This window comes from Rhinolophus sinicus, chromosome 1 (assembly GCF_057876585.1).
Source record: "Rhinolophus sinicus isolate RSI-liver-muscle chromosome 1, RSI-T2T, whole genome shotgun sequence".
NCBI classification, from domain to species: domain Eukaryota; kingdom Metazoa; phylum Chordata; class Mammalia; order Chiroptera; family Rhinolophidae; genus Rhinolophus; species Rhinolophus sinicus.
In genome coordinates, this window is record NC_142501.1 from 12,188,842 (window position 1) to 12,214,597 (window position 25,756).

Consider the following 25,756-nt stretch of genomic DNA (forward strand, 5'->3'; position numbering starts at 1 on the left):
CCTAGCCCCACGCTCTCAGGGGAAGGGCAGTGTGAAGTCAGGATACGAGGTTTTCTTTTAACGGTGACCGTAGACCCACAAGATTCTGTAAGAGAAGTTTTAACACCTCCTCAGAGCCAGGCTGGCGGACTAGCAAGGCTCACTGTTCCAGAATACAGTAGCTTCTCTGTGTCTCTTTGGGAATAAGAGCTTCCCAAGTGCGCTGAAGATAGATGATGTGAACATAGCCCGAGGACCGCTCCCCGGGAGACACCTGCCTTAGCGGCTTTGCAGCCTTTCCCCTTCCTGCTTCCTGCTCTCAAGGTCAAGTGTCTCAGCATCTGGAGATGACAGTGTGGACTCTAAGCAGAAAGGGTCCTGCTGTTTCGTCGTCTCACGTCTTTTTCTGTCCCGATGTCTGTCTCTTTCCTGTCCTGCCGCCCCGCCGGGAGTGCCGGGTATTCACATGCTCTTCCTTGGTGTCCGCAGTGGATCGCATCATTGGCCTGGACCAGGTGGCCGGCATGTCGGAGACAGCGCTGCCCGGGGCCTTTAAGACGCGGAAGGGCATGTTCCGCACGGTGGGGCAGCTGTACAAGGAGCAGCTGGCCAAGCTCATGGCCACGCTCAGGAACACCAACCCCAACTTCGTTCGCTGTATCATCCCCAACCACGAGAAGAAGGTGCGTCCACTCGGGCACTGGGCATGGGCAGGGCACACGTGCGGCGTTCGGCCCTTATCTGTCCCCGGCAGCAGCAGTTCCTCCCCCACAGCACCCAGAGCGCCCTCAGTGCAGTGCCTCTGCAGGCCGGCTGCAGGCACTCCTGGGAGAGGCTACATTTGTAGCCCGCATTTCCACTTGGTTACACTGTCTCATGGCCTCTCCCAGAACCTGCAGGTGTAACGCCTGTGGGCTGCAATGAGTGCCAGGAGCTTTTGCCCTGTTGAGTCCAAAGGGACCCACCCAGCCTTTCTCACAGAATTCCTAGGCACAGAAGCAAGACCACACACGTGTGTTTTCTCCTCCAGGCTGGCAAACTGGATCCCCACCTGGTGCTGGACCAGCTGCGCTGCAATGGGGTCCTCGAGGGCATTCGGATCTGCCGGCAGGGCTTCCCCAACCGGGTGGTCTTCCAGGAGTTTCGCCAGAGGTGAGCGGGGCCTCAGCCCGCCTGTCTCGGCACAGGGTCCTCCGGTGAGGGAGCCGTTTCCTCAGCCATGTCCCGCGGACATCTGGCCAGCTCCACCCACGTTCCTTCCATGCTCCACCCGCTACGTGAGATGGGACTCCCCCCTTTTGTTACTGAAGCGAAGTCGTCTTGTTGACTTTCACGCTTAGTGAGCGCGGGGCCTGGGGCCGCCTGCTATAGTTAGAGGAGCTGTGAAAAGCAACTCCCCGAAGATCAGCCAGAGACTTGGGTATTGGAGGCGCTTTACAGAAATGGAAGTCACAGAACACTGCAGCTCTGCCCCACCTCATGGTGTTTTCATTACTTCACGATGCTTTCCACGTGGTTTATTTGCTATAAGCTTCAGTTGAACTTTTACTACCGTGGTGAGCACTGCAGCTCTTTGCCATGTGTACAGAGAGGAAGATTAGTGAGTGCCGCTCCTATTTGCCTAAGGACTGGTTAGTGTCAGTTGCCATCATGACTCAGCCTCTATTTCTTGGACCATCCCGTTTACTAACATAACAGTTACCCGTGTTACCTCAGGGAAGAGTGGCCCTCCGGGGTTACAGACGCTGATACTGGGCAGTTAGCAGTTAGAAAGCCCAACCTAAAGCTCACCGCTGAGTGAGTGAAGTAATCCAGTGTGAGCTTCCATTTGCTTTTTGGAAAACACCAAACCTTCCTGGTGTCATTCAGCCTAAGAAAAGAGCAGGTTGAGATATGCTGAATGTCTCATTTCCTTAGGCTTTGTGAAAGGAATCCCACGTCTGCTGCACTGTAGGGATGGTCCTTTCTCACGTATATTCCCGGCCATGTGGAATTGAAGCAAGGGGTGAATTGACCCAGCTTCCCTTTTTTTCCTCAGATATGAGATCCTGACACCAAATTCCATCCCTAAGGGCTTCATGGATGGGAAGCAGGCGTGTGTGCTCATGGTGAGTTGAGCTCCCTCTGTGTGGGAGGACGTTTGGCTGGTGCACGCCCACTGGATGGGTGCCCTGTGTGTCAGCTGACGCCCGTGCTCTGTTGGCTGTCCACTGCTTTGGTTCTGATGCTGCCAGGTGTCCTGAGTGGCAGCCCCCTTGGCCCTCGGACAGTGAGGGGTGGTGCGTGGGACCAGGGTGGTGTGGAGACGAGAGCTGCGGCGTGGCAGAGCTCTGACGTGAGACAGTCCATTCCTTTTGGGGCACACTCTCCTACTTTCTTGCTCACCTTCCCAATATTCACACCCAGTGTGATTGGCAGGGCAGCTCGCAGCCAGGGCAGCAAGCCCAGAGCACCGCGACTGGCCTGAAGCCGCCAGGGTCCACACTTTCGGGCCTTTCGTCTCACTCTTCCTCCTTCCCTGGAGCAGTGCGCACTGGCAGTGAGCGCGCTGAACTCTGCTTAATGAAGAAAGACCCCGCGGTAGCTCAGCCGCCAAGCGGGGGCTGTACCCGCCCTGTCGTTTTCTACTTTGTAGCCATCCTCTTTCTGATGGGTCCAGCGTTAGCAGCCACTGCTTTTGCTTTTCCCTGCATTTTTTCCAAAGAAGATGGGGGAGACGATAGGCTGGGGGATGGGAGGCTGGTGGGAGGAAAGAGAAAAGGGAAGAAAAATTCAACACTTGTGTGCAAAGCACTGAATTAAGTGATAGGGAGAATGAGGCCAGGAAAACAGAGGGAGAAGACACACACAGGTCCCTGCTCTCTGACACTCACTAGCTGATGGGAAAGAAGGCATGGTGGACGGGGGGCGTGCCTCCCGCTGGTGTCCGGGCCACACTTTCTCTAGGAGACTTGGTTGGTTGCTGGCCAGTGAAGGGTGTCCCTCCTTAAGACACAGGCAGTTCCTCTTCTCTCCCCACTGTGCATGGAAGATGGGACGCGTCCTGGGGCTCATTGTGCAGGGAGGGGAGATGCCCACGTTGGCTTCACCTCTCCTGGTTTTCACTTCTCCTCCCCGGGCCTCATCCAGGACTGCCAGAGCCATTTATGGTCACCAAGGGTCCCCAGATCCCACTTACCCTAGTCAAGGCTCCACCTTTTTGGAGCTTGTCCTAAAATCCCTTCTCTCCCAGGCTGACAGACCCTTGCCGGTGGGCTCCACAGGAGGGCCTCGTTACTGTTCTGAAATTTCTCACCGATCACAATGGCGGCTGAACTGTACTCAGTGCTCATTGCCGCCTGAGCCTATGCTCGGCACTTCCGCACTCTCCCGTTGCCTTCCCAGACCTCTACTATAGTATGATTTGCTTTGTTAACGTTTTCCAGTTAAAGCAGTCCCATTTTATAGCCGAAGAAACGTGGGCTCAGAGGTTAAGGCCGGGATCACCTCATTAGTGTTTGCTCCGGGCCTGGCCTGCTCTGCAGTGTGTGCTGCTCTCAGTGACGACGACAATGACGCTTAGCTGCCTTTGGCTGGAGGGTGGTGGCTGGGCGTTTGAAGCGCATAACTACAGAGTGCAGAGGTGGGAGGCAGAAGAAAGAGGAGGACCTTTGAGTTCCCTTTAATCCTGAGGTCCTGTGTTTCTCCTCGATTCGGACTTGTCACCCTGCCTCGTGCTGGAACCTGCCTGCCCCTCTTCCTAGCTAAGGCAGGCTCTTGGTGTTGGTCGAGGGCTGCGGGGTGGCACACAACAAACGGCCTGCTCTCCCCTGTCTAGATCAAAGCTTTGGAGCTTGACAGCAACCTGTACCGCATCGGCCAGAGCAAGGTCTTCTTCCGGGCTGGCGTGCTGGCCCACCTGGAGGAGGAGCGGGACCTGAAGATCACTGACGTCATCATCGGGTTCCAGGCCTGCTGCAGGGGCTACCTGGCCAGAAAGTGAGTTCCTGGAGATGCCAGCCTCCACCCAGCCTGGCCCGCACTCAGGGCCTCCCGAGCTCTGCTGGTACAGAAGGGCACTTAGGAAGCTGTGGCCTTGGTCGCCCTAATGCCAGGCAGGTGTCTGCCCGAGGGAAGCCCACACGGCTCCCTGCCCTCCTGCTTCCTGGATTTCTGCTTGATGTGTAAAGTGACCACGTGGACAGGTGACTGTGCTTGTATTTGCCTGCCCTGAAAGCTCCTGTGCACTGATACTCCTTGCTGTGTCCCTTGTGTGGGGAGCCTAGCTGTCCTCATAGTACCCCAAGTTCCCAGGAGCAGCTTCTTTGGTAGTCAGGGGCTCACCTGCTGCAGGACAGTGGGTGTGGCAGCTGCACATCAGTCCTTGGAGCCCCTGTGACTGCGCTCAAGCTTTGGGGGTGGCCTGAGGGTGGGAAACTGAAGTCAGGAGATGGATTGAATGACCAGCGATCACGCCTGCCTCGGATCTGTAGTTAGTGCACAAGGGGCTTTCAGCCCGTGAGCTCAAGTGCTCCTCAGTGAAGGAGGGTTGTCTGGTGACCTGGGTCCTTATCACCCTCTGCCAGGTCACCCATGGGACTCAACCCCAAGGCCAGCCTCTTTCCCTACACCTCTGTCTTGAGGGGCCCCAGGCAGGGGTTGTCTCTCAGGAAAAGCTTCGGGGAATGAGGGCAGGACTGACGGGTTTGAAATCTGCTGTCCCCTGGCCTGAGTGCTGACCGTGTCCCTCTTCGCAGGGCCTTTGCCAAGCGGCAGCAGCAGCTGACAGCCATGAAGGTCCTGCAGAGGAACTGCGCCGCCTACCTCAAGCTGCGGAACTGGCAGTGGTGGCGACTCTTCACCAAGGTAGGTCCTGGAAGGGCCCTCCCTCACCATAGCCCGGCTGGAGCTCTGCCAGCTGCCGTCGTGCCAGAGAGCACGAGCAGGCCTCACGCTGGCCTCCATGCAGGACTCATGCCCCCTGGGCGGGGCACATTGCCTCCTGCCCTGGGCCTAGCAGCGTGAGCCCGGGATTGTCCTGCCCTATGGGGTCGAGAGGCACGTGAGCTGTGGCTTTTGTCCGCTGTGGATGGCCATCCATGGCCTGCTGTTGGGCTGGGCTAGAGTGGCTCAAACAGCAGCTTCCAAGATGTAAAAGCCTTGCCTGCTACTTCTCACATGTCATGGGGCGCTGCTACCCCCCACCCCTGGGCCACCATGCACAGCCAGTTAGAATCCTTGCACACAACTAGACAGGTCCTTTCTAGCTTAAAAGAACCCCTTTATTATTGAAGTTGTCTGCTTTTGTCTATAATAGTTTGTGGTAATTGTGAAAAGTTAGGCTTAACAAAAAGCATAAAGGAGAAAATAAAAATTCACCCGTAATCTCTTCAACCCCGAGCCAACATCAATATTGAATAGCTGTTTCAATATTTATTCCTGCTGTCTTCTTTTTAAACTCCCTGTAAGTCTCTGCTATGTAAACTATATACATTCTTACATAGCTGAGCTCTGACTTGTATAAACAGTCTTGTATTTTGCATTTTCTATTTAAAATTCTTCATGAGCATCATTAAAAAAAAAGCATACTGTTTCCTAGAAACGTTTCATAATTTCTCTGGCTACTTTCCCAGTGATGGGTCTTTTTCTGAGTCCTAATTTTTCTCTATGATAATGCTGTCATGAACATGCATGCAGATATAGAAGGTCAGAAACCTGGGGCATACAGCATCAAATTGATTTTCAGAAAGATTGTACCCGTTTGCACCCCACAGCGTGCCTAGTTACCCCTCATTCATAAACTCACGCTTCCACAGGTGAGGGGACAGCTTCATGACTGTTGGCTGGGACATACATCTTCAGCTGAGTGTCTCTGTCTCCATCTCCTCTCCTAGGTCAAGCCGCTGCTGCAGGTGAGCCGGCAGGAGGAGGAGATGATGGCCAAGGAGGAGGAGTTGGTGAAAGTCCGAGAGAAGCAGCTGGCTGCTGAGAACAGGCTCACAGAGATGGAGACGCTCCAGTCCCAGGTGCGTGTGGACTCAGTCTTAGTGCGGCCGCTCCAGTGCTGCCACCTGCTGGCCACTTGTAGGCGAGGCACGTTTGGAGTTGAAGGAGCAATTCTACTGTAGAAAAATGGTTAATTTCTCTGTAGACTTCATTCAGGTTGTGTGATGTAGGGAGGCCTCCCGATGGGTTGGGAAGCTCATCCTGTTGGGTTCAAGGCCTCTCTGAGCCGGTTTCCTAGGGTTCTTGGTGTACAGCTCATGCAAAAGTGGTAAAGGATAAAGGACGTGATGTTTAGAAAGTGTCTCCTAGAGCTGACGCACTCTCGAGATGGAAACTGCTCTTGTCAGCCTGGTCCTCTCCCTCCGGAAGCCAGAGCTAGAGAACGTCTGTCCTGGAGTGGCTTGAGCAGGTGGCAAGGAGATTGCGTTTTCCACATGTTCTTTGCAGCTCATGGCAGAGAAGTTACAGCTGCAGGAGCAGCTCCAGGCGGAAACAGAACTGTGTGCCGAGGCCGAGGAGCTCCGGGCCCGCCTGACCGCCAAGAAGCAGGAGCTGGAAGAGATTTGCCATGACCTTGAGGCCAGGGTGGAAGAGGAGGAGGAGCGCTGCCAGCACCTGCAGGCGGAGAAGAAGAAGATGCAGCAGAACATCCAGGTAACCCCCTCCCTCCCCTCCGGAGAACGGGGCAGGGCTGGACGCCAGTCACGGGGTGCAGGGACGGGGTGCAGGGACGGGGTGCGACGAGGAGCCGGAGCTGGAGAGAACACAGCCAGGGAAGTGCCGTGGGAGGTGTGCTCTTCAGCACCTGCCCCACTGGGGAGCCGCGGGATGCTCTCTGTGGGGCGCTTGCGTCTCACACGTGTGTGTCAGAACTCCTGCGCTCTGCCCAGGTGAGCACCGAGGCCAGCTTACTGTCCCTCCCTCGGTCTTGCTCCAGCTGGCCTGAGGAGCGGGGACAGTCAGCTGTGCCCTCTGCTCACGTCATCGCTGGCAGGAAGTTTGCCAAAGGAAGCACCTCAGAACAAGCGACTACATGTTTGGACCAGGGTTCTTGTCCACACACCCCTGTTTTGTCGTTTTTTTTGCGGGAAACGAGTAAACTCGTCATATCGCCTCTAGTTGGAACCGGCAAAAATTTTGCAAAGTAAATAAATAGAGACCTTTTTTAAACTAAAACACTGAAAGTTTCATAGAAAAATATCAAATAGATCGAAAGATATGAATATTTTACGGAAAGTCTAATTTTGGCGAGAAAATGTCAAAAAAGCCCCGCGTTACGACGCAATTTGGTGGGAAAATGCCCGCTTACAAAGTGTTAAATGTGGGACCCCACGAATACGGGTTGGGCCCCTTCTCGGCCACGCGGCTGCGCTGGTTGGGCCTGCGCTCCTCACGGTCTCCATCTCGGTGGTAGGAGCTGGAGGAGCAGCTGGAGGAGGAGGAGAGCGCCCGCCAGAAGCTGCAGCTGGAGAAGGTGACCACCGAGGCCAAGCTGAAGAAGCTGGAAGAAGACCAAATCATCATGGAAGACCAGAACTGCAAACTGGCCAAGGTGAGGCCTTCGGCGTGCGGAGATGTGGGCTGTGGAGAGCAGGCCGTGCGTCTTCCCACGTCTCCTGACTGCAGCCCTGTGGCTTCTGCTCCCCAGTGGTGTCTTCTTCCTGGGTGTCTCGTGGCCTCGGGGCTCCGGGGCCGTGCGTGAGGGGATGTTTCTCATCACTGAGTGGGGCCTGAGGGAAAGGTTTGATATTTCTCCTGAGTAAAAAGCTCTTCACAAGCTTTTGAGACCCGAGACTTGGTAGAGCTGAACCATCACGTATCAGTCACCGCTCGGATTTGGGGATCTTGGTGGCTTGGTGTTAAGGTGGGGGGCTGCAGCCGCAAGGTAGTGACTCTTTCTTCTGAGAACCAGGTTGGCTCCCTGTCAGCTAAGTGAGCAGATGAAAGCTGGGAGCTGTGCTCAGGGACAAGGAAGGGCAGGGTCAGAACGCCGCCCTTGATCCCCCGAGGGAAGGGGGTCGGGTTGAAGTGGCAGGATGTCTGCTCGGAAACTAACTCAGGGAGGGAGCCGCTCACGCTGAGTGACGGCGTGTATTTATTATGGATGCTATGTGGTCGCTGTTGTGGGGGGGTCCCTACTGAGATTAGGATTCTAGTGGTGGCCACACAATATAGTCAGTGAGGAGAGCAGCCTGGGGCACTTCAGGGGCGTGAGGAGGTCACAGCCGACTGGGTGGGCGAGACGGGCGTGGAGAAGGTGGTACCTTCATGCCTGAATTCCCTCACCAACATTAGCCGCTACCTGGAAGCCTTTCTTACCTGAGCCCAGAGGGGTAACAGGTCCAGGGGGCTTGGGTACTTACATTTATACAACAGGGAAGTTTATCCAGCTATCTCGGGAGCTAGTGACCTTCCAAAGGGACTCCTTTGATCCACGAAGTCCTACTGAATCAAGTATTTAAGGCCTTGTCCCTCCAATCCTGAATTTCTGGGGGATTCATACTTTAAAGAGAGCTGAAGTGTTTGCTCAGCTGACCTAAGCTCTGACCACCCTCCCCTCACCCCCAGGAGAAAAAGCTGTTGGAAGACAGGATAGCTGAGTTCACCACCAACCTCACGGAAGAGGAGGAGAAATCAAAGAGCCTTGCCAAGCTCAAGAACAAACACGAGGCCATGATCACTGACCTGGAGGGTAAGAGGGTGATGGGAGCCGGGGCGTCCACTGCAGGGCCAGCCTGGGTCTCGCTGTCAGGAGCGGGAGCGCCAGGCGGGTTTCTCGCTCGCTCTGCACGGGCGAGGCGCGGGGTCTGCACAGCCAGCTGCCGTCTCGGACCTAGGGTTCAGCACCTGGTCCCTATGGGGCTCTGGGCCGCTGTGAGGTTGGGGAGGTTCCCCCAAGTGAGGAGCGTTCAGGGAATGGCTCTGGCTTTTCTCGGCTGTCGTGCACCATACATTTCACAAGCTTTTGAGACTTCCTAAGAGGTTCTAGGTTGACCCCCAGCTCTGCCACTTACTAGCTGTGTCATCTGGTACCTTTTACTTCACCTCCATGAGCTTTGGTTTCTCTTATCTCTACGGGGACACAGTGAAAGGGTATTTGTGAGGACTACACTATATAATGCACATGGATACACGGTGCGTACTGGAAAATTCTAGACTGATATTGTGAGAGGTCATTGCTTACTTGGGGCATGGTGACAGATCGTGTCTTCGTCTCCCTGTGCCCTGGGGATCATCGGTGATGGTGAGGGCAGGGTAGACAGACAGGTCTGTGGTTGTCTGTGGACCCCTTGCTCCTGCCCCTGAGAGGAGGGGACCAAGTGGGGGTAGGGGAATTCCCGGAGCTCTGAGCTCCTGCCAGAAATCACTGCCCCCTCTGCGGAGACGTGGGACCCTGGTGTGTCCAGGGCACTTGTTGACGCCCAGTGGATGTTGGGCTGAAATGATGCAGGCTGACAGCCAGGGAGATTCTCCCAGCTTGGTTTCATGGCCCCGCTGGGCCCCTCACATTTGTGTGGGATGAGGTGAGTCAGGTCGTCAAGGGGAATGGAGGTCCCGATAGAGATCTCCTCCCACAGACTTGTTTCCTCACCTGAAAGACTCTATCACCCAAGAGATTTAGGAGTGGCACGCCCACTGGACTGGCACACATGAATTTTGACACTAGCAAGGCTTAACAGATATAGAACAATCAGAACACAACACACACACATATACACACACACTCTCAAACACACACGTTCTCTCTCACACACACACACACACACTCTGTCTCCCTCTCACACACATACACACATATTCACACACATTCTCTCACACATTCTCTCTCTCTCTCTCACACACACACACACACACACACACACACACTGCTGGTGGGAGTGTATACTGGCAGACGACTTCGGAAAACGATCTGGCTTCGCCCTCTGAAGTTGAAGCTTTGTGTGCCTACGACCCAGTGCTCTTATCCCATCTCCAGTGGGAGTCGTGGGCAAGAACTCTCACAGCGGCCTGGTTCGTGATGGGACACAATGAACACAACCAAAATACCCGTCAGTTATAGAGTAGAAGATAAATCCACTGTTCATACAGTGGAATGCCAGACAGACGTCCAAAGGGATCAATTGCAGTGACACTTGTTAAATCTCAAGATCATATTGAGTGACAAAGGCAAGACAAGGAATGAAAGTCACTAACTTTCTGAGCGCGAGCTGTGGCCCAGGCACTGGTCTGAGTCCTTTCAGTTACTAACTCATGTGAGGCTCACCACCACCTGAGGAAGTAGGTTGTCTTTTATCCTTGTGATTCGGATGAGGCACAGAAAGGGTAAGGAGATGACCTAAGGGACGTCATAACAGGAATTGTACAGCCCACAGGACCCTTACCCCAAACTACCGACTGCCTGTAGGTTCATATTCACGCAAAACTAGACGTATTTTTTAGGGACACAGATACAATACAGCCTTAAAGGAAAACGAGGGAATTATAAACACAAACTTCAGGAAAGTGGTTCCCCTGATGGGAAGGTCAGCAGGTGGAAAGACAGGAACCAGGTAGCTCACTGGTGGGTGATGTTCTTTTCCTTCATCCAGGAGTTGGTGTGAGTGTCTGTATTGGGAGTCTTTAAACTTCACATGTTTTAGAATAAATACGCAGTATTTGTGTAAGAATGAAAAACAAAGACAGCAAAGTCGATGACGCCTGAGGCTCAGTTGGCTTCTCCCCATCCGTCCTTCTCAGAACGCCTCCGGAGAGAGGAGAAGCAGCGTCAGGAGCTGGAGAAGACGCGCCGGAAGCTGGAGGGAGACTCCACGGACCTCAACGACCAGATCGCTGAGCTCCAGGCTCAGATCGCCGAGCTCAAGATGCAGCTGGCCAAGAAGGAGGAGGAGCTCCAGGCTGCCCTGGCCAGGTGAGGTCCAAGCATCAGCCTGCCGACAGGTGGCCAGTGCCAGCGTTTCCTGACACTTCCTGCCATGGTTCTTGGTGCATCAGTGAGCTGGGAGCGTTCGCTCTGCTGTTGTCTTAGAAGCCATTTCACAGCAAAACATTTCCTGCCCACTAAAAGCACAGTCTAAGGCTTTGTCATTTGTGTGTAATCCCCAAAAAGTCATCCCCAGTATTACCCAACCATAAAAATCCTTTCTTTCCCTTTTTTAATTTACTGGCCACTGGCATGCCTTTTTTTTTTCTTTTCTTTTCTTTTATTTTTATAGACTTTATTTCTTAGAGCAGTTTTAGGTTCACAGCAAAATTGAGCAGAGTATGAGGAATTCCAATAAACCTCCCCTCCAGCCCCCCCCAGCCCCCCCCACTATCAGCATGTGCACCAGAGCGATACATTTGTTACAGCTGACGAACTGCATTGATACATCATCACCCCAAATCTGTGACACATTTGTATTTTTATTTTGTTGCAGTCTCATGGACTGTAGCACTTTATTTCCTTTCTGTTTGTTTAACATTTGAGCTCCTTTTCATGTTTAAAGCACTGAATTTTAATTTGGAAAGTGAAATGATTCCTGTATGAGGTCTGCCAATTGTCAAAGTGGTATTGCCCTTAAATCTGTACGCCTCAGACGTTATATTTGCTGAGTGAAGCTCCTAGGGCCATGGCTGTGACTACCAGAAGTGGCTTTGGCTGCACCTCTCTAAAAGCTTTAATGAGAACTCTGTTCCTTGAAGATGAGATGGCCTCATCCTGATGTTGTTGGTTTCTTTGACAGAGTGGAGGAAGAAGCCACCCAAAAGAACATGGCCCTAAAGAAGATCCGCGAGCTGGAATCTCAGATCTCTGAACTCCAGGAAGACCTGGAGTCTGAGCGTGCTTCTCGGAATAAAGCTGAGAAGCAGAAGCGGGACCTCGGGGAAGAGCTGGAGGCTCTGAAAACAGAGTTGGAGGACACCCTGGATTCCACAGCTGCCCAGCAGGAGCTCAGGTGTGCCGCGGGGCCACCTGGCTGAGTCAGACAGGGAAAAGGAGGCCGTAGCCTGGAAAGCATGGGTCCTTGGTGTCTGCACGCCCACCGTGGCCTTATTATCATGTACCAGAAGGCATGGAAGCTGAAGGGTCCTCAGCATCTTCTCTCTATTGAGTAGAAGACCTATTGAAAAACCTGGTTTGGGTGAGACAGGATGGGCTTTAAAGGTATAAGGGTACAGAAGCCGCTCCAAAGGAGGGTCTTCGAGCCTGGGCTATAGGATGGATAGCTGAGGAGCGAGGCCCACAGGCAGAAAAACTGCCTGGGCGGCCAGTGTCTCTGCAGGCAGGGACGAGCCCCAGGGGAGCATCACTCCAGGGTCCCTGGCCTCCATTGTGAGGATGTTTCTCTCCAGGTCCAAACGTGAACAAGAAGTGAACATCCTGAAGAAGACCCTTGAGGATGAGGCTAAGACCCACGAGGCCCAGATCCAGGAGATGAGGCAGAAGCACTCACAGGCTGTGGAGGAGCTGGCTGAGCAGCTGGAGCAGACAAAGCGGGTGCGTGGGCTTCCCCCAGAAACGGGCTCCGTGACTGCGGCTGGAGGGGCTGTGCTGCTTTCAGGAGAGGGTCCCTCCTGGAGACCAGCTGCCAATCCCGCTGAGCTGAGTGGCTCCGGCACCAGGTTGCCTGGCTCGGAGTCCAGCTCCAGCCCTTAGCAGCCGTGTGACTTCGGCAAGTACAAAGCTCTGTGCCTCGGTTTCCCCATCTGTAAAGGAGGTTAATGCCAGGTCTGTCTTACATGTTTATGTGAGAATTGGAGTTGATGACATGTAAAGCACTTAAATAGTAAGGGCTCAGTAAGTTCAAGTACAAGTATTATTCTATTCAACAACCTGCCAGGCCAGAAAGCTTCAAGGAATTAGAGTGACCCTGAAACTGAGTTTCAGAGGGCCTGAGGGTCCCCTTTCGGAAGGCTGGGTCCTCTAGAACATCCCAACAAGTGGTCAGCTGGAGTCTTCCTGGGAAACCCTGGGGATATTAGTCCCCCCAGCTGGTTTCTCTGCCAGGCAGCTGACGCCCGGGCACTTCTTTAACAGGACACATCCTGCCTCTTGCTCCCAGCTCACAGCCACTCTTGGCGGCAGCCCAAGAGGTCAAAGGCTCTTCCGTGTGGCAACCTGTAAAATATTTTTGTGCACCTGTCTTCCTTAAACTTCCACCTGGTTCTGCACAGGATGCAGCCTTTCTTTATCCTTTAGCTGTTTTTACCCAACATGCCTTTGCATTCACGCGGGTTCTGGTTTACCTTGCCCATGACCTGTGGGCGTCTCGGTGCAGACTAGAATGGGGCTGTCCCCTTTATTCCGTAAACTCCACTTTACTCTTTTGGAAGAGCATTATGTTAGTACTTTTGAATATCAAATTTCAAAGAGGCTTTACTGGCTGTCCAACAGTAATTACAATTTTCCTCATCCTAGAATATTAGCACTAGAATCAAACATCAGCAATGACGTTGGGCACTTGAACGTTCCCTCTACCCATGAGGGAGGCTGGGCCGGGGTTGTGTGAGAGGTAGGGAAACTGTGGTCCTCAGAGGTGAGGACACGTGCTGGGCGTCACGTACCCGTTAGGTGATGAGGGCAGATCAGGCCAGGGCTCTTGCTGGCACCTTGTCCCCTGAACGTGAACAGTTTCTGGATCTGGACCCAGTGGTTCTTCCAGGAATGTTAGAACAACCAGCCTCACGTCAGGGCACAGGTTCCCCTTTTCATGTCTTCGCTTCCCTCCCTACCAGGTAAAAGCCAACCTTGAGAAGGCTAAGCAGACCCTGGAGAATGAGCGAGGGGAACTGGCCAACGAGGTGAAGGCCCTGCTGCAGGGCAAAGGGGACTCAGAGCACAAGCGGAAGAAAGTGGAGGCCCAGCTGCAGGAGCTGCAGGTGAAGTTCACCGAGGGAGAGCGAGTGCGCACGGAGCTGGCCGACAAGGTCACCAAGCTGCAGGTGAGTCCTCCCTCGCGACCCGGGCCTGGGCGGTGGTCCCTTCGCAGCTCTTCTTCAGTCTTGGCCCACATCTCCAGGGCTCCTGCTCTCTTGCTTCACTGGTTCCGCAGCAAGGCTGCTGGGTTCAGCCTGTGACTCGGGTCCAGCTTTGCCTAAAAGCGCCAAGGTGGCGTCAGAGCCATCATGGTCGAGCTTGTGGGCTTTTGTCCTTCCCGTCCTTGTGCAGGTCGAGCTGGACAACGTGACAGGTCTTCTCACCCAGTCTGACAGCAAGTCCAGCAAGCTCACCAAGGACTTCTCCACGCTGGAGTCCCAGCTGCAGGACACACAGGTAAGCGCAGCGGGCGTCCCTGCCGCTGAACGTCTCCTGGGAGGGAGGACTCTGTGCCCACACAGTAGCAGCTGCCAGAGCTCTGATGTCCCGTCCTCCCCTGCATCCACGGGGTCTCAGTCCTGCTGGCTCACCACCAGGTCTTTACCAGCTGCTCCCTCCTGCCAAGGGTGTGGGGACCGTGAGGCTCTGACGCCACCCTCCTGAGCCTTATACCCTCTCGTCCTCGGTGTAGGAGCTGCTGCAGGAGGAGAACCGGCAGAAGCTGAGCCTGAGCACCAAGCTGAAGCAGATGGAAGATGAGAAGAACTCTTTCAAGGAGCAGCTGGAGGAGGAAGAGGAGGCCAAACGGAACCTGGAGAAGCAGATAGCCACCCTCCAGGCCCAGGTTCGGTGCTGGCTCCCCCACGAGACCCCCCGCGCTTCCCAATGGCTCCGGGAAACTGGTTGGATTCTGTAGGCGGGGGCGGGCCCCACCCAGACACAGACACCTGAGGCATAGCCCTGCCCACTGAGTGCCCTGCCTCGGAGCCGGGGGAGGTCTCCTGTACTCTCCAGCCCAGGGCTCTTATCCCCGAGTCCCCAGGTAGACCTCCGGGATCCATGAACTTGGAGGGAGGAGACAGAACATCTTGCTTTTCCCCAGTGTCAAGCTGCCATCTAGCATGTCGTTCCTTATGACTGGCGGCAACAAGCCTTGGCAGTCGCGGTGCTTGTGGTCTTGTTCACTAGAAATCACCGGTCACCATGTCCCAGCCATGGCAGGGCTTTGGGAATGTCATTAGGAGGCTGCTATGTGATGTGCTGGTAAAGAAGCACATGGGTTACTGATCCACAGCTTTAAAAAATACTTGACAATTTTCCTATACTGGCTTTCCTGGCAGTCCTATATGTTTTGTCTTGTCACATCAGAAGGTCGTTATGAGAAGGAGTCCATGGTCTGCTCTAGATTGTCACTGGATCATGGCCAAAAATAGATCAAGAGCCCTGTTCTGACTTCTGTCTTGGGACTTAAATGTTCCGGACCAGAGGGTCTGCCCCAAGTCAGGACGGGCTGGGTTTGCTCTGTGGTCTGGGCCGGAGTGGGCAGCATGTGCGCGTGGTGGCAGGAGGGGCTGTGGGATGGACCCTGTGGTCCTGCCTCCAGCAGACAATTCCCCAGAGGGCACTGGCTCTGCTGCCTGGGACCAGGTGACGAGGATGCTCCCCCCTCTGGGCCTCGGTCTTTGTAAATGAGAGGCCTGGTGTAGGGCACGATGGAGAGGCCCCCCAAAGTTGCCCTGTGGCGTCGGCCTTCTCCTGGGCTCCATGCACTGGGCAGGCGCCCTCTGCAGAAACTCCATTTTCCTCGCCCTGGTGGAAGAAGGAAGGCTCCATCACTGGGTTGGCTCCCTGGCCCTCTGTTCATGGGGTAGCGGCCCAGGCACAGGTGTGTTACCTGAACCTTCTTGGGTGTCTCCTGACTCCTTGTTCCTGCCCAGGTGACCGACATGAAGAAGAAGATGGAGGATGGCGTGGGGTGCCTGGAGACTGCTGAGGAAACCAAGAGGAAGCTCCAGAAGGACCTGGAAGGGCTGAGCCAGCGCCATGAGGAGAAGGTGGCCGCCTACGACAAGTTGGAGAAGACCAAGACGCGGCTGCAGCAGGAGCTGGACGACCTGCTCGTGGACCTGGACCACCAGCGGCAGAGTGTCTCCAACCTGGAGAAGAAGCAGAAGAAGTTTGACCAGGTGTGTGCCGTCGGCGGCTCGTTCCCCTTATTTCCTCTCCTGCAAACACCACAGCGTCAGGCCAAGGCCGCTTACAACCAGCGAACCCTGGGATCCCATCATTTCCTCGCTCGGGGGAGGCCCTAAGCGGTTTCTGGTTTGTTGATAGGCCTGACAAGAAAGTGCTCCAGCATCTTCTTTAGGGGCGACTTTCCCCTTTCTGGTTTCTCATATTGTTCCCATTTTCTATGATGAACTGATGTGGCTGCTATTTAGAATTTTTATTCATGTGCTCATACCTCTTGCTCATTCTAAACGATCTGAGGCAGCTTACAGAGGCATAGGTGGTGGGCTGGGAATGAAAAGTGGAATACATCACACCAGCCCCGGGCTGCCCGCCGCCCGTGGGTGTGGATGAAGGTGTATAGGGCTCAGCCACACTCCTTCCTTCGCTGTCACCTCTGGCTGTTTTCATGCTGTCAGAGCAGAATCGATTAGTTCCTATATAGACGCGGCCTGCAAAGTCTAAAGCACTTACTTTCTGGCCCTTTAAGAAATAGGTCCATGGAATAAATAAGGGATTGGGGCAAAGGGAATGGGAAGGTGAGAACATAAGACCTGGTGAGGGTGGGTCCACACAGAGAGTGGAGACCAGAGGAATTAAATTCACATCCTTAAAGGAGGACACAGGTGGGCTTTGGGCTTCTAACGTGCCAACGTCACATTCTTTTCAAGGTAAATGCGAACCAGTTGTTAGGAGAACCAGAGCCTTTCCTGTGGGTTCTCATGGAATGGGCGCTGTGTGAAATAAAGAATCCTTATTAAGTGATAAAAATGAGAGACTTTAAAGCATGGTTGCAGAGGCAACCTCTCCCCTTGTCCAGTTGTGAGGACACACGCTGGACAGCACATGTCCCCCCTGGAATCGGCTGGGTCCCCTGGGCAGTGGCCTTGTGCTTGGTTTTCTTGGTCCCCCCACCCCCCCCAGCCCTTCAGAACCAGCACCTGGGGACCTTCATTGCTCAGGGAGTCTGGGTCCAGACACATTGTCAGCCTGAGGTCAGCAGGCTCTCAGCTCTTGCTGGAGCCTGTTGCCCGAGCCTTACGGTGCCCACCTCTTTCCCAGCTCCTGGCTGAGGAGAAGACCATCTCCGCCAAGTATGCAGAGGAGCGCGACCGGGCTGAGGCAGAGGCCCGCGAGAAGGAGACCAAGGCGCTGTCACTCGCCCGAGCCCTGGAGGAGGCCATAGAGCAGAAGGCAGAGCTGGAGAGGGTCAACAAGCAGTTCCGCACAGAGATGGAGGACCTCATGAGCTCCAAGGACGACGTGGGCAAGAGTGTGAGTACCGGGCGGGGCTGAGGGGACAGCGCAGGATTAGCGGGTGCACAGGCGCTGAGGCCGGGACCTCGGGGACCTGTGGTCCTTTCGCTCCTGACTCGGGTTCCCGCGGGCGGCAGGTCCACGAGCTGGAGAAATCCAAGCGGGCCTTGGAGCAGCAGGTGGAGGAGATGAAGACGCAGCTCGAGGAGCTGGAGGACGAGCTGCAGGCCACCGAGGACGCTAAGCTGCGGCTGGAGGTGAACCTACAGGCCATGAAGGCCCAGTTCGAGCGGGACCTGCAGGGCCGGGATGAGCAGAGCGAGGAGAAGAAGAAGCAGCTGGTCCGACAGGTGCGTGTGGCGCCCGCTCCTCCTGGGCAGAGCCCGGCAGGGACCCTGATTTCCGGCAGGCTTCCTTTCTCTCTCTTCTCTACCTGGATTATAGAAGCCTCCTTGACCATTCTTTCCATGTCCTTACGTTCCAGTCCTCTGTCCTGGGGGGGGGGTCAGTGACTCTGTTAGGGTTTTTATGGTCAGTATTTCTCACTGGCCCCTGGAGGCCCCAGGGATCCCACAGGACTGTGCCAAGCCCACCTGGGCTCAGAACTGGAGGTGGGTCTGTGTGAGTCCAGCCTCTTGAACTGTGGGCGTCTCCCCAGGTGCGGGAGATGGAGGCAGAGCTGGAGGACGAGAGAAAGCAGCGCTCATTGGCAGTGGCCGCTCGGAAGAAGCTGGAGATGGACCTCAAGGACCTGGAGGCCCACATTGACTCGGCCAACAAGAACCGAGACGAAGCCATCAAACAGCTGCGGAAGCTGCAGGTGAGGTCAGGCCGGACCAAACCGGATCTGGCCGCACTCGGTGGGGCTGGGACACTAGTGGGATGGCCGGTGAATGCTGGCAATTGCCTCCTTCCCCTCTCTTGTCTTGGGTGTCCTTAGCCCCATCTCACAGATGGAGAATCAGAGGCCCAGAGGCTGAGTGGAAAAAAGTCTGAAAGCACACTTGCAGGAAAATGAGTGCTTTTAAGTACATTAAACAAAGACAGGTCTAAACCTAGCTGTGTAGTGGAGTTACGGAAGATAGTCATGTAGTGGCAGATTTCTAGAACACACTGGGTACGGCCCCGCACTGACCCAGGCCAGCCTAATGGCTGATGAGGAAAGAAGGTTGGAGCTGGTGCTTCAAAGGGGTGGGGACACGACTTGGGAAGTTTTCACCTCACCAGTAATTAAAGAATAACAAATTAAAAACAACTCTGAGATGCCACATCACACCCAGCACTAGCGGCAACAAGAACAAATTCAAATCCCTGTGGTTGCCAAGGTCAAAGGGCACAGATGCCTGGTGCTGGTGGCAGCTCTCCCAGTACCATCTGGCTGAGCCCAACAAATCTCACCCTTTGACACGGGGAATCCCAGCTTGGAATTTTTCTGCAAGAGAAAAAAGAAGCTATTTGACAAAGATCTTTAGGATTGTAACAGTGGCAGGAGAATAACAAAGGAAATATGTCCTGCCGTGTAGTCGGGGCTGACCTGGCACAGTAGCCGGTGTCGGGAACGGTGCCAGGGCACCAGATTCAAGTCAACAGGGAGCTGTAGAAAGTACAAAACACACGCAGCGTGGGCTGATATGTACACGGTGACCGACACTGCCGAGAGAATGCTTTGTAGATCCCAATGGTCAAAAAAGGGTAAAACTGGTGTAAGATACAGAGACATTTTGTCCTTAGTGACTATTTTGCCCTTTTAGTGAAGCTGGTAAGCCATGCCATTGGGTGAAAAGCAACCACAAGTTCCAGTTGGCGCTTGTCCCTGTCAGGGGTGGGAGGGCAGATGGTGGGGCAGGTGGGACTCGGGTGGCCGCTGGGGTGGTGGTGCCAAGCGTGTCCTCTCCGCCCCCAGGCCCAGATGAAGGACTACATGCGTGAGCTGGACGACACGCGTGCGTCCCGTGAGGAGATCCTCGCCCAGGCCAAGGAGAACGAGAAGAAACTGAAGAGCATGGAGGCCGAGATGATGCAGCTGCAGGAGGTGGGCGGGGCCGAGCGGCGTCAGGGTGGCCGCCCTCTGGCCAGCAGGTGGCAACTCAGGGCCTCCAGCTGGCCAGCCTGAGCTCCCGGGCAGGGCTGAAAACAAAGTACCAAACTGCAGGAATGAGTGGAGGTGGTTTTTATGAAAGACTTCCCTGCAGGGTTTCATTAAGGAGCAAGGCTCCCTGGTGTGATGAAAACAAGTGTGTGAATTAAATTGTCACCATTTGGGGCCAGCTCCTGGCATGAAATGAAGCTCTTTGGTAATCACCACCTCCTGCTGTGAACTGCCTCCTGGTGAGGAGGGTCCTTCCCGGGACAAGTGCACAGTCCCCTTGGCCGCCTTGTCTGTCAGCCACGAGGCACCTGGAAGCCTTCCCAGGACCTGCTCCTAGCTGGGCCAGACATCCAGACACGTCCTCGTCGCTCTTGCCTGACTGGCCGTGCTCTCCTGCCTGGGCTTGGGGGTGATCCCTCCCTCCACGGTCACATGTGGTCTCTGTCTAGCCGCCCTCACCCAAGGGTGAAGCCTCTCTCCTCCACTTGGCTTTCAGAGACCTCGCACCCTGGTCCTAACTCACATCGCTAAGTCCTCCTGACATCTGGTCTACCTGGGACGTAGAGGGACCAGCTTGCCCTGTTAGGGCAGGACAGTTTCTTATTTATCTCTACATCCCCAGCCAGGCCTGGTTCTTAGCACTTAGATATGGGGGCTTTGTAAACATGAGGTGCCTAAGCTGTGACCTCAGTGGGAGGAATCAGCCCTGTGAGCCAGAGGGGCTCATGAGAAAGGGCTTCATGGAAGAGGCAGGCCCAGGAAGCAGTTAGCAGAGAAGGCCAGGGGCTTGGGGAGGCTGGCAGTGCACAGGACCAGGAATGGAAGAGGTGGGCTGCCAGGGCTTGTGGGCTGCCCCAGAGGGTCACACGTTGGGCTCTCCCGGCAGGAACTGGCAGCTGCTGAGCGTGCCAAGCGCCAGGCCCAGCAGGAGCGGGACGAACTGGCTGACGAGATCGCCAATAGCAGCGGCAAAGGGTGAGTGAGCCACGCACTGGCACCTTCAGCGGCGGAAGGTGGGTGTCAGGGTAGGGGCACCCCACCTCTGGGACAGGCCCCTTCTTTCTCACTCCTCCCTGACCTCGCCCAGAGCCCTGGCGTTGGAGGAGAAGCGCCGCCTGGAGGCCCGCATTGCCCAGCTGGAGGAAGAGCTGGAGGAAGAGCAGGGCAACACGGAGCTGGTGAACGACAGACTGAAGAAGGCCAACCTGCAGGTGGGTGGGCTCAGCCCCCCGGGCCTCCCCTCGGCAGCAGGCTAGGCCGCAGGACCTGAGCGCTCCCTCGGCAACGCCAGCTGCTCCCTGGTTGCTTAGGGGAGGATGCCCTGGCACCTTCCGATGGGTAGCGCCCTGTTTCTGGGAGGGCCTAGGGGTTGGACCCCAGTACCTGGAGTTATAGGGTCTCTGTGGTCCGGCTGTCCCACCTCTGTTGCCATCTGGGCCCCAGCGTTCCTCTTGGTCACCAGCCCTTCTTCCCATAGATCGACCAGATCAACACCGACCTGAACCTGGAACGCAGCCACGCCCAGAAGAACGAGAATGCGCGGCAGCAGCTAGAGCGCCAGAACAAGGAGCTCAAGGTCAAGCTGCAGGAGATGGAGGGCACTGTCAAGTCCAAGTACAAGGCCTCCATCACGGCCCTGGAGGCCAAGATCGCACAGCTGGAGGAGCAACTGGACAACGAGACCAAGTAGGTGCCCCTCGCCTGTCACCTGGCAGGGTCCAGAGGCCCCTCTGCGGTCCTGTCCCTGAGTCCCGTCAGGAACCAGCTTTCTGTCCCCTGAGTCCCAGAAGCTGTTTCCCCTCATCCTGACTGGCTCGCCTCCATTTCACTGGGGCCTAGTAGAGTTCATGTAGGAGCCCACTGCCGACCTCTGCAGTTGGGCTTTTGGTGACGGTGTCGGAGGGCTGCATCAGAGAGAGGTGGGGGTTCCCCTCCACCTGGGCAGACAGTCTGTGGGCTCAGCAAGACAGACTTCTTTGGAGGTGATGGGGGGGGGGTCACACTGCGCCCCAAATTTTCCCATTTCCCAGCTGCACATATGCTCTTTGAGATTTGTCATTTCCCTTCCCTGAGCCCATTTCCCCATCTGTGAAATGGGGCTGATCACAGTGGCTCCCAGAAGACACAGAGCTCATGGTGGGTGTTGAGTAAAGAGGGTCTGTCTGCCTCAGCATCAAGACACCCCTGTGGGGGAAATGGCAGCAAAGCCCCGGGAATGGATGGCCCGGCTTGCGGTGTGTCAGCCAGACCCTCTGAAGGAGGCTGATGCCCTGAGCCGCCGTGTGTGTGCCTCACAGGGAGCGCCAGGCGGCCTGCAAGCAGGTGCGTCGGGCCGAGAAGAAGCTAAAGGACGTGCTGCTGCAGGTGGATGATGAGCGCAGGAACGCCGAGCAGTTCAAGGACCAGGTGTGTGTGCGGGCGGCGCAGCGCGGCCCCAGGGCTGGCCAGGGGCCGGGTGGGCCCCTCTCGCCCAGAGCCCCTAACCAGGGCCACTGGCCACGCATCTCTGCAGGCCGACAAGGCGTCCACTCGCCTGAAGCAGCTCAAGCGGCAGCTGGAGGAGGCGGAAGAGGAGGCCCAGCGGGCCAACGCCTCGCGCCGGAAGCTGCAGCGCGAGCTGGAGGACGCCACAGAAACCGCCGATGCCATGAACCGCGAGGTCAGCTCCCTCAAGAACAAGCTCAGGTGAGCCCGGCCTCCCCGCCCCTTCCCGCAGTGATTTCTCTGTGAACAGTTAGTTTGTCCCGAAAACCCCCATTCCAGAGACTGGGCTCCTGTGAAGTTGCTTGCGTTCTCAAGTAGATGCCAAGGAGCAGAGAGCTCATGGCGGGAAAGTGCCCCTCAGGGAGCCGCTGCCCCTCGGGGTCTTCTTACCTCCAGGGCTGGAGCCCACCCAGCCTTGTGAATGAACCCTCAGCCCCAGGGACTTTATTCCGCCCACCTGAAAAGTGTTCACAAGGCTGCTGCAAGCAGATGAGAGCACCTCGGTGCTGGGTGTTTTCAGCGGGAAGGTGCTGAGGCAGCCTGCTGGCTTCCCCGGCCCCAAATCCGTGCCTACTGAACGCTTGGGAGCTGCTGACATCTTAGGGTGCCTGTGGGGGAGCGAGCGGGCTTCTTTGCATTTCTCAAGGGCAAGATAACACTTCAGAAGCATTCAGTGGCTGAGGCAGAGGGTGTGTTTCTCCAAAATTCTCATTTCTTACCTGCTTTTCATGGCAATCCCATTTTAAAGCTGGAAATCAGCAAAAGCAGACGTTCTAGTCAGGGTGTAATATCAGTTTTCTTACGTGTGATGGGAAGAAGAAAACTCTGTGGAAACAGTTGTTCATGTCTGACTTGGTTTCACCTGTTTCGTACTAAGTCTGAGCGCAGGGTGGCATTTTGCAGAAGACGACTCCATCTATTCTTGTGCCTGTCCCCTTTTCCTCCGTTCCGGCTTCCTGGCGGTTTTTGCTTAGTGTGTTGGCTAAAGCGGAAGCTTTGATCACCGGCTCTCTGAGAGCTGTCCTGTCCTGGGGGCCCCGCCTGGCTTTTCCCTGAGGGATGTTAGGCACCCAGTTTCCCTGTAGAGACCGCTTTGGGACGTGTGAGCTGTTCTGGGGCCATGCTGCCGGCCCTCTGACTCTGCCTCTGCCCCCAGGCGTGGGGACCTGCCGTTTGTCGTGCCTCGCCGAATGGCCCGGAAAGGCGCTGGCGAATGCTCGGACGACGAGGTGGATGGCAAAACCGACGGGGCTGAGCCCAAAGCTGCCGAATAACATCCTCCCCGTGCTGCCCGAGCCGGAGGGACAGACCCACTGACCACCGGATGGCTCCGCCTCCCCCTTCCTTGCCCGGCCTGGCCTCCCTTCCACCTCCCTGCGGCACCCCTCCACCTTCTTGGGACTTCCCCCACCAGGCCTGGGGACCTCGGGCCTGCGCCTCCCCCCCCAGGCTTTGTCGAGGGCCTTCGGATTCCTCTGCTGCCACCCCTCCCGCTCCTCTTCCCCCAGAATTTGATACCAAAGAGTCAGGGTCCTGGGCCCCAGGCTCAGGAACAGAGTGACCTGTAGGGTCTTCGGCCCTCTCTTGCCAAAAAGCACAAGATGGTGAGGCAAGGACAGGCCCCCGGGGATGGGCAAGAGTTTTCTATGAATCTATTTTTCTGCAGACAAGGAGTTTTGATAGCCTCGCACCCCAGAAGGGTCGTCTCCTTCCCTCCTCCGCCACCAGCTCTTCCCCAGCCTGTCGTTGCTGTTGGCAATCACACGCGATGACCTCACACCCTCTGCCCCATCGGCCCCCCTCCCGTGGGCTCTGGGTGGTCTGGCAAGAGCAAACCCAGGGATGCCCCCGCTGTGCAGGGCACAGAATGCTGGGGGCAGGGAGGGGGGAGTTCCCACCCACCCCCACTGGGCAGCGCCACTGTCCCCTTCCTGAATCTGAAATGTCTCAAGTGCAATGATGACCCCGTTCCTCCTTTACCGAGGGCAGCCTGCCCTGCCACACAGGCCATTGGGCCCAGCAGGCAGGGCCTAGGGGCCACGCCAGAGAGGCCAGCAGTGGCTTCTCCCAACACTCTTGGGGACCAAATATATTTAATGGTTAAGGGAGTTGTCCCAAATCTGACAGCCAGAGCATCAGAAAGGGCCCGTGGCCCTGCCACACGACCTAGGACCGGCCCTAGGGCAGTGCGTCTGCACCGCCGACTCAGTAGAGATTTCAAATCTGCACAGATGTTTTTGAAAGGAGAAGAAAGGTTTTCTTTTCCCCCCTTCTTGTAATAAATGATAAAATCCCCAGTCTTGATCACTGCCTTTCCTTTGGAACCATGTTTAGAAGAGAGCAGCGTGTCTTACACTGGTGTACACTGGTTGCTGAATTTACCTGTATTCCTAACTGTTTTGTATATGCTGCATTTAGACTTACTTATGGCAAAGAAGGCATTTTTTTTTTTAAAGGAAACAAACTCAACAAATCATGAAGATATGTAAAAGCTACATATGCCTAAAAAGCTCTGAATTCAGGTCCCAGTTGCTGTCACAAAGGAGTGAGTGGAACTCGCACCCCCACACTTTTTTATATAATAAAAGTGCCTTAGCACGTGTTGCAGCTGTCACCACTGCAGTGAGCTGGTTTACAGATGTTTCCCACTGAGCGTCACAATAAAGAGTATCATGTGCTATGAGCCATGTGTGGTGCTGTCCTTCTGCCGGAGACGGTGGCCTGGAAGGGACTGTGCTTTGTTTCTGATCTTCTGGAAGCTTCCAGGAGTGTGACACGGCAGCTGGGGCACAGGCTGGGGTGGGGATTGAAAAGGAAAGAGAAGGGCAGGCGGGGCCGGGTTTAAGGATGCTGAAAGCATCACATGGAAACATGGTTCGCTATTTACTGAGCACCTACTCTGCTTGACACCGAGCTGGACCAGGAGAGGGACAAGGCCCAGGTATGACTTCTGGGGCTCCCTTAGTCATCAGACAGTGTGAAGCCTGCCCTCCAGAGGGTCGTCCTACAGCAGGAATGAGGAGGTGCTGAGTAGGCCTGTGGGCATGGGAGCAGGACTGGCAGAGCATTTATTCATTCATTCATTCATTCCCTTAAAGGCTGACGTAAACCAGGCCTCTTGCCAGCCCCCGGGAGTACAAGGGCAGTGAAGAAAGCAGGTGCCCCTGCAGTTGCGCAGGGAGGGAGGGAAGGGAGGAAAGACCCCTTCGAGAGGGGCTAGGGCCCCCACAAGACACGAGGTGTAGACTCAAGCAGCAACCCGTGGGCCATTGTTCGGCCAGCATGGCTGCTAAGGAAAGCTGTGTGCTTCTGGACACAACACTCCCCAGGCCTCCACAGCTGACCTGTCCAGCCTCTGAGCAGGAGATGCTGCACTTGGCCTGAGAAGGGAGCAGCAGGAGATGCCGCGAGAGGGAGGTGGGGCCCGCCACTGGAGGGCTGGGGCTCCTTCCAATCAATGACATTGGGGCTCTCAGACTGCAAAACTAGTCCACATTCATTGTCACATCACACCCACCTAAGTTGGGTTCCAGCTTCCCCGCTTTATTGCAACCTTGAACAACAGTTGTTGAAGATTTCTGACTCATCTCTAGTCAACACGGAGAATTTAGGGAAGAAAATCGCATTTTTTGAATACTTGAGGTTTTAAAGGATTTCTCTTCCTCTGCGGAAGTGGCATGGTCCAGGAAACAAAAGGAAACAATCAGACCAACCCAGCTTCCCCACTTCACCCCATCAAACCTTAGTTTTATCTTTTTTGAAAGAGGGATAATAAATGTTTTCATCATAGGGCTGTTGTCACATGTACAGTTGTGTGTGTGAAAATCGTCGGAAAGTGTGAAACGCTCACGTGCTGGTTTTTTCCCAAAAAGGCGCTTTTTTCTTTTTGTTTTTTTAAAGATTTTTATTGGGGAAGGAGAACAGGACTTTATTGG

The 25,756-nt window shown here is 55.3% G+C and overlaps 1 protein-coding gene across 1 annotated transcript in view; it reads left to right on the plus strand.

Moving 5' to 3' along the window:
- Positions 1–24,504, plus strand: part of MYH9 (myosin heavy chain 9) — an 89,519-nt gene extending 65,015 nt beyond the window's left edge. Inside the window, exons 16-41 of the mRNA XM_019713438.3 lie at positions 469–662; positions 1,010–1,131; positions 2,018–2,087; positions 3,797–3,957; positions 4,716–4,824; positions 5,853–5,984; positions 6,412–6,618; positions 7,379–7,516; positions 8,533–8,656; positions 10,702–10,873; positions 11,688–11,900; positions 12,298–12,442; positions 13,681–13,887; positions 14,114–14,218; positions 14,454–14,606; positions 15,700–15,948; positions 17,054–17,266; positions 17,386–17,598; positions 17,907–18,068; positions 19,152–19,280; positions 20,224–20,312; positions 20,425–20,548; positions 20,815–21,023; positions 21,635–21,743; positions 21,850–22,022; positions 22,978–24,504. Of these exons, the coding sequence (XP_019568997.1) occupies positions 469–662; positions 1,010–1,131; positions 2,018–2,087; positions 3,797–3,957; positions 4,716–4,824; positions 5,853–5,984; positions 6,412–6,618; positions 7,379–7,516; positions 8,533–8,656; positions 10,702–10,873; positions 11,688–11,900; positions 12,298–12,442; positions 13,681–13,887; positions 14,114–14,218; positions 14,454–14,606; positions 15,700–15,948; positions 17,054–17,266; positions 17,386–17,598; positions 17,907–18,068; positions 19,152–19,280; positions 20,224–20,312; positions 20,425–20,548; positions 20,815–21,023; positions 21,635–21,743; positions 21,850–22,022; positions 22,978–23,095 (4,040 nt within the window). The 3' untranslated portion in view covers positions 23,096–24,504. The remainder of the gene's footprint in view (positions 1–468; positions 663–1,009; positions 1,132–2,017; positions 2,088–3,796; positions 3,958–4,715; positions 4,825–5,852; positions 5,985–6,411; positions 6,619–7,378; positions 7,517–8,532; positions 8,657–10,701; positions 10,874–11,687; positions 11,901–12,297; positions 12,443–13,680; positions 13,888–14,113; positions 14,219–14,453; positions 14,607–15,699; positions 15,949–17,053; positions 17,267–17,385; positions 17,599–17,906; positions 18,069–19,151; positions 19,281–20,223; positions 20,313–20,424; positions 20,549–20,814; positions 21,024–21,634; positions 21,744–21,849; positions 22,023–22,977) is intronic.
- Positions 24,505–25,756: the final 1,252 nt, after the last annotated feature.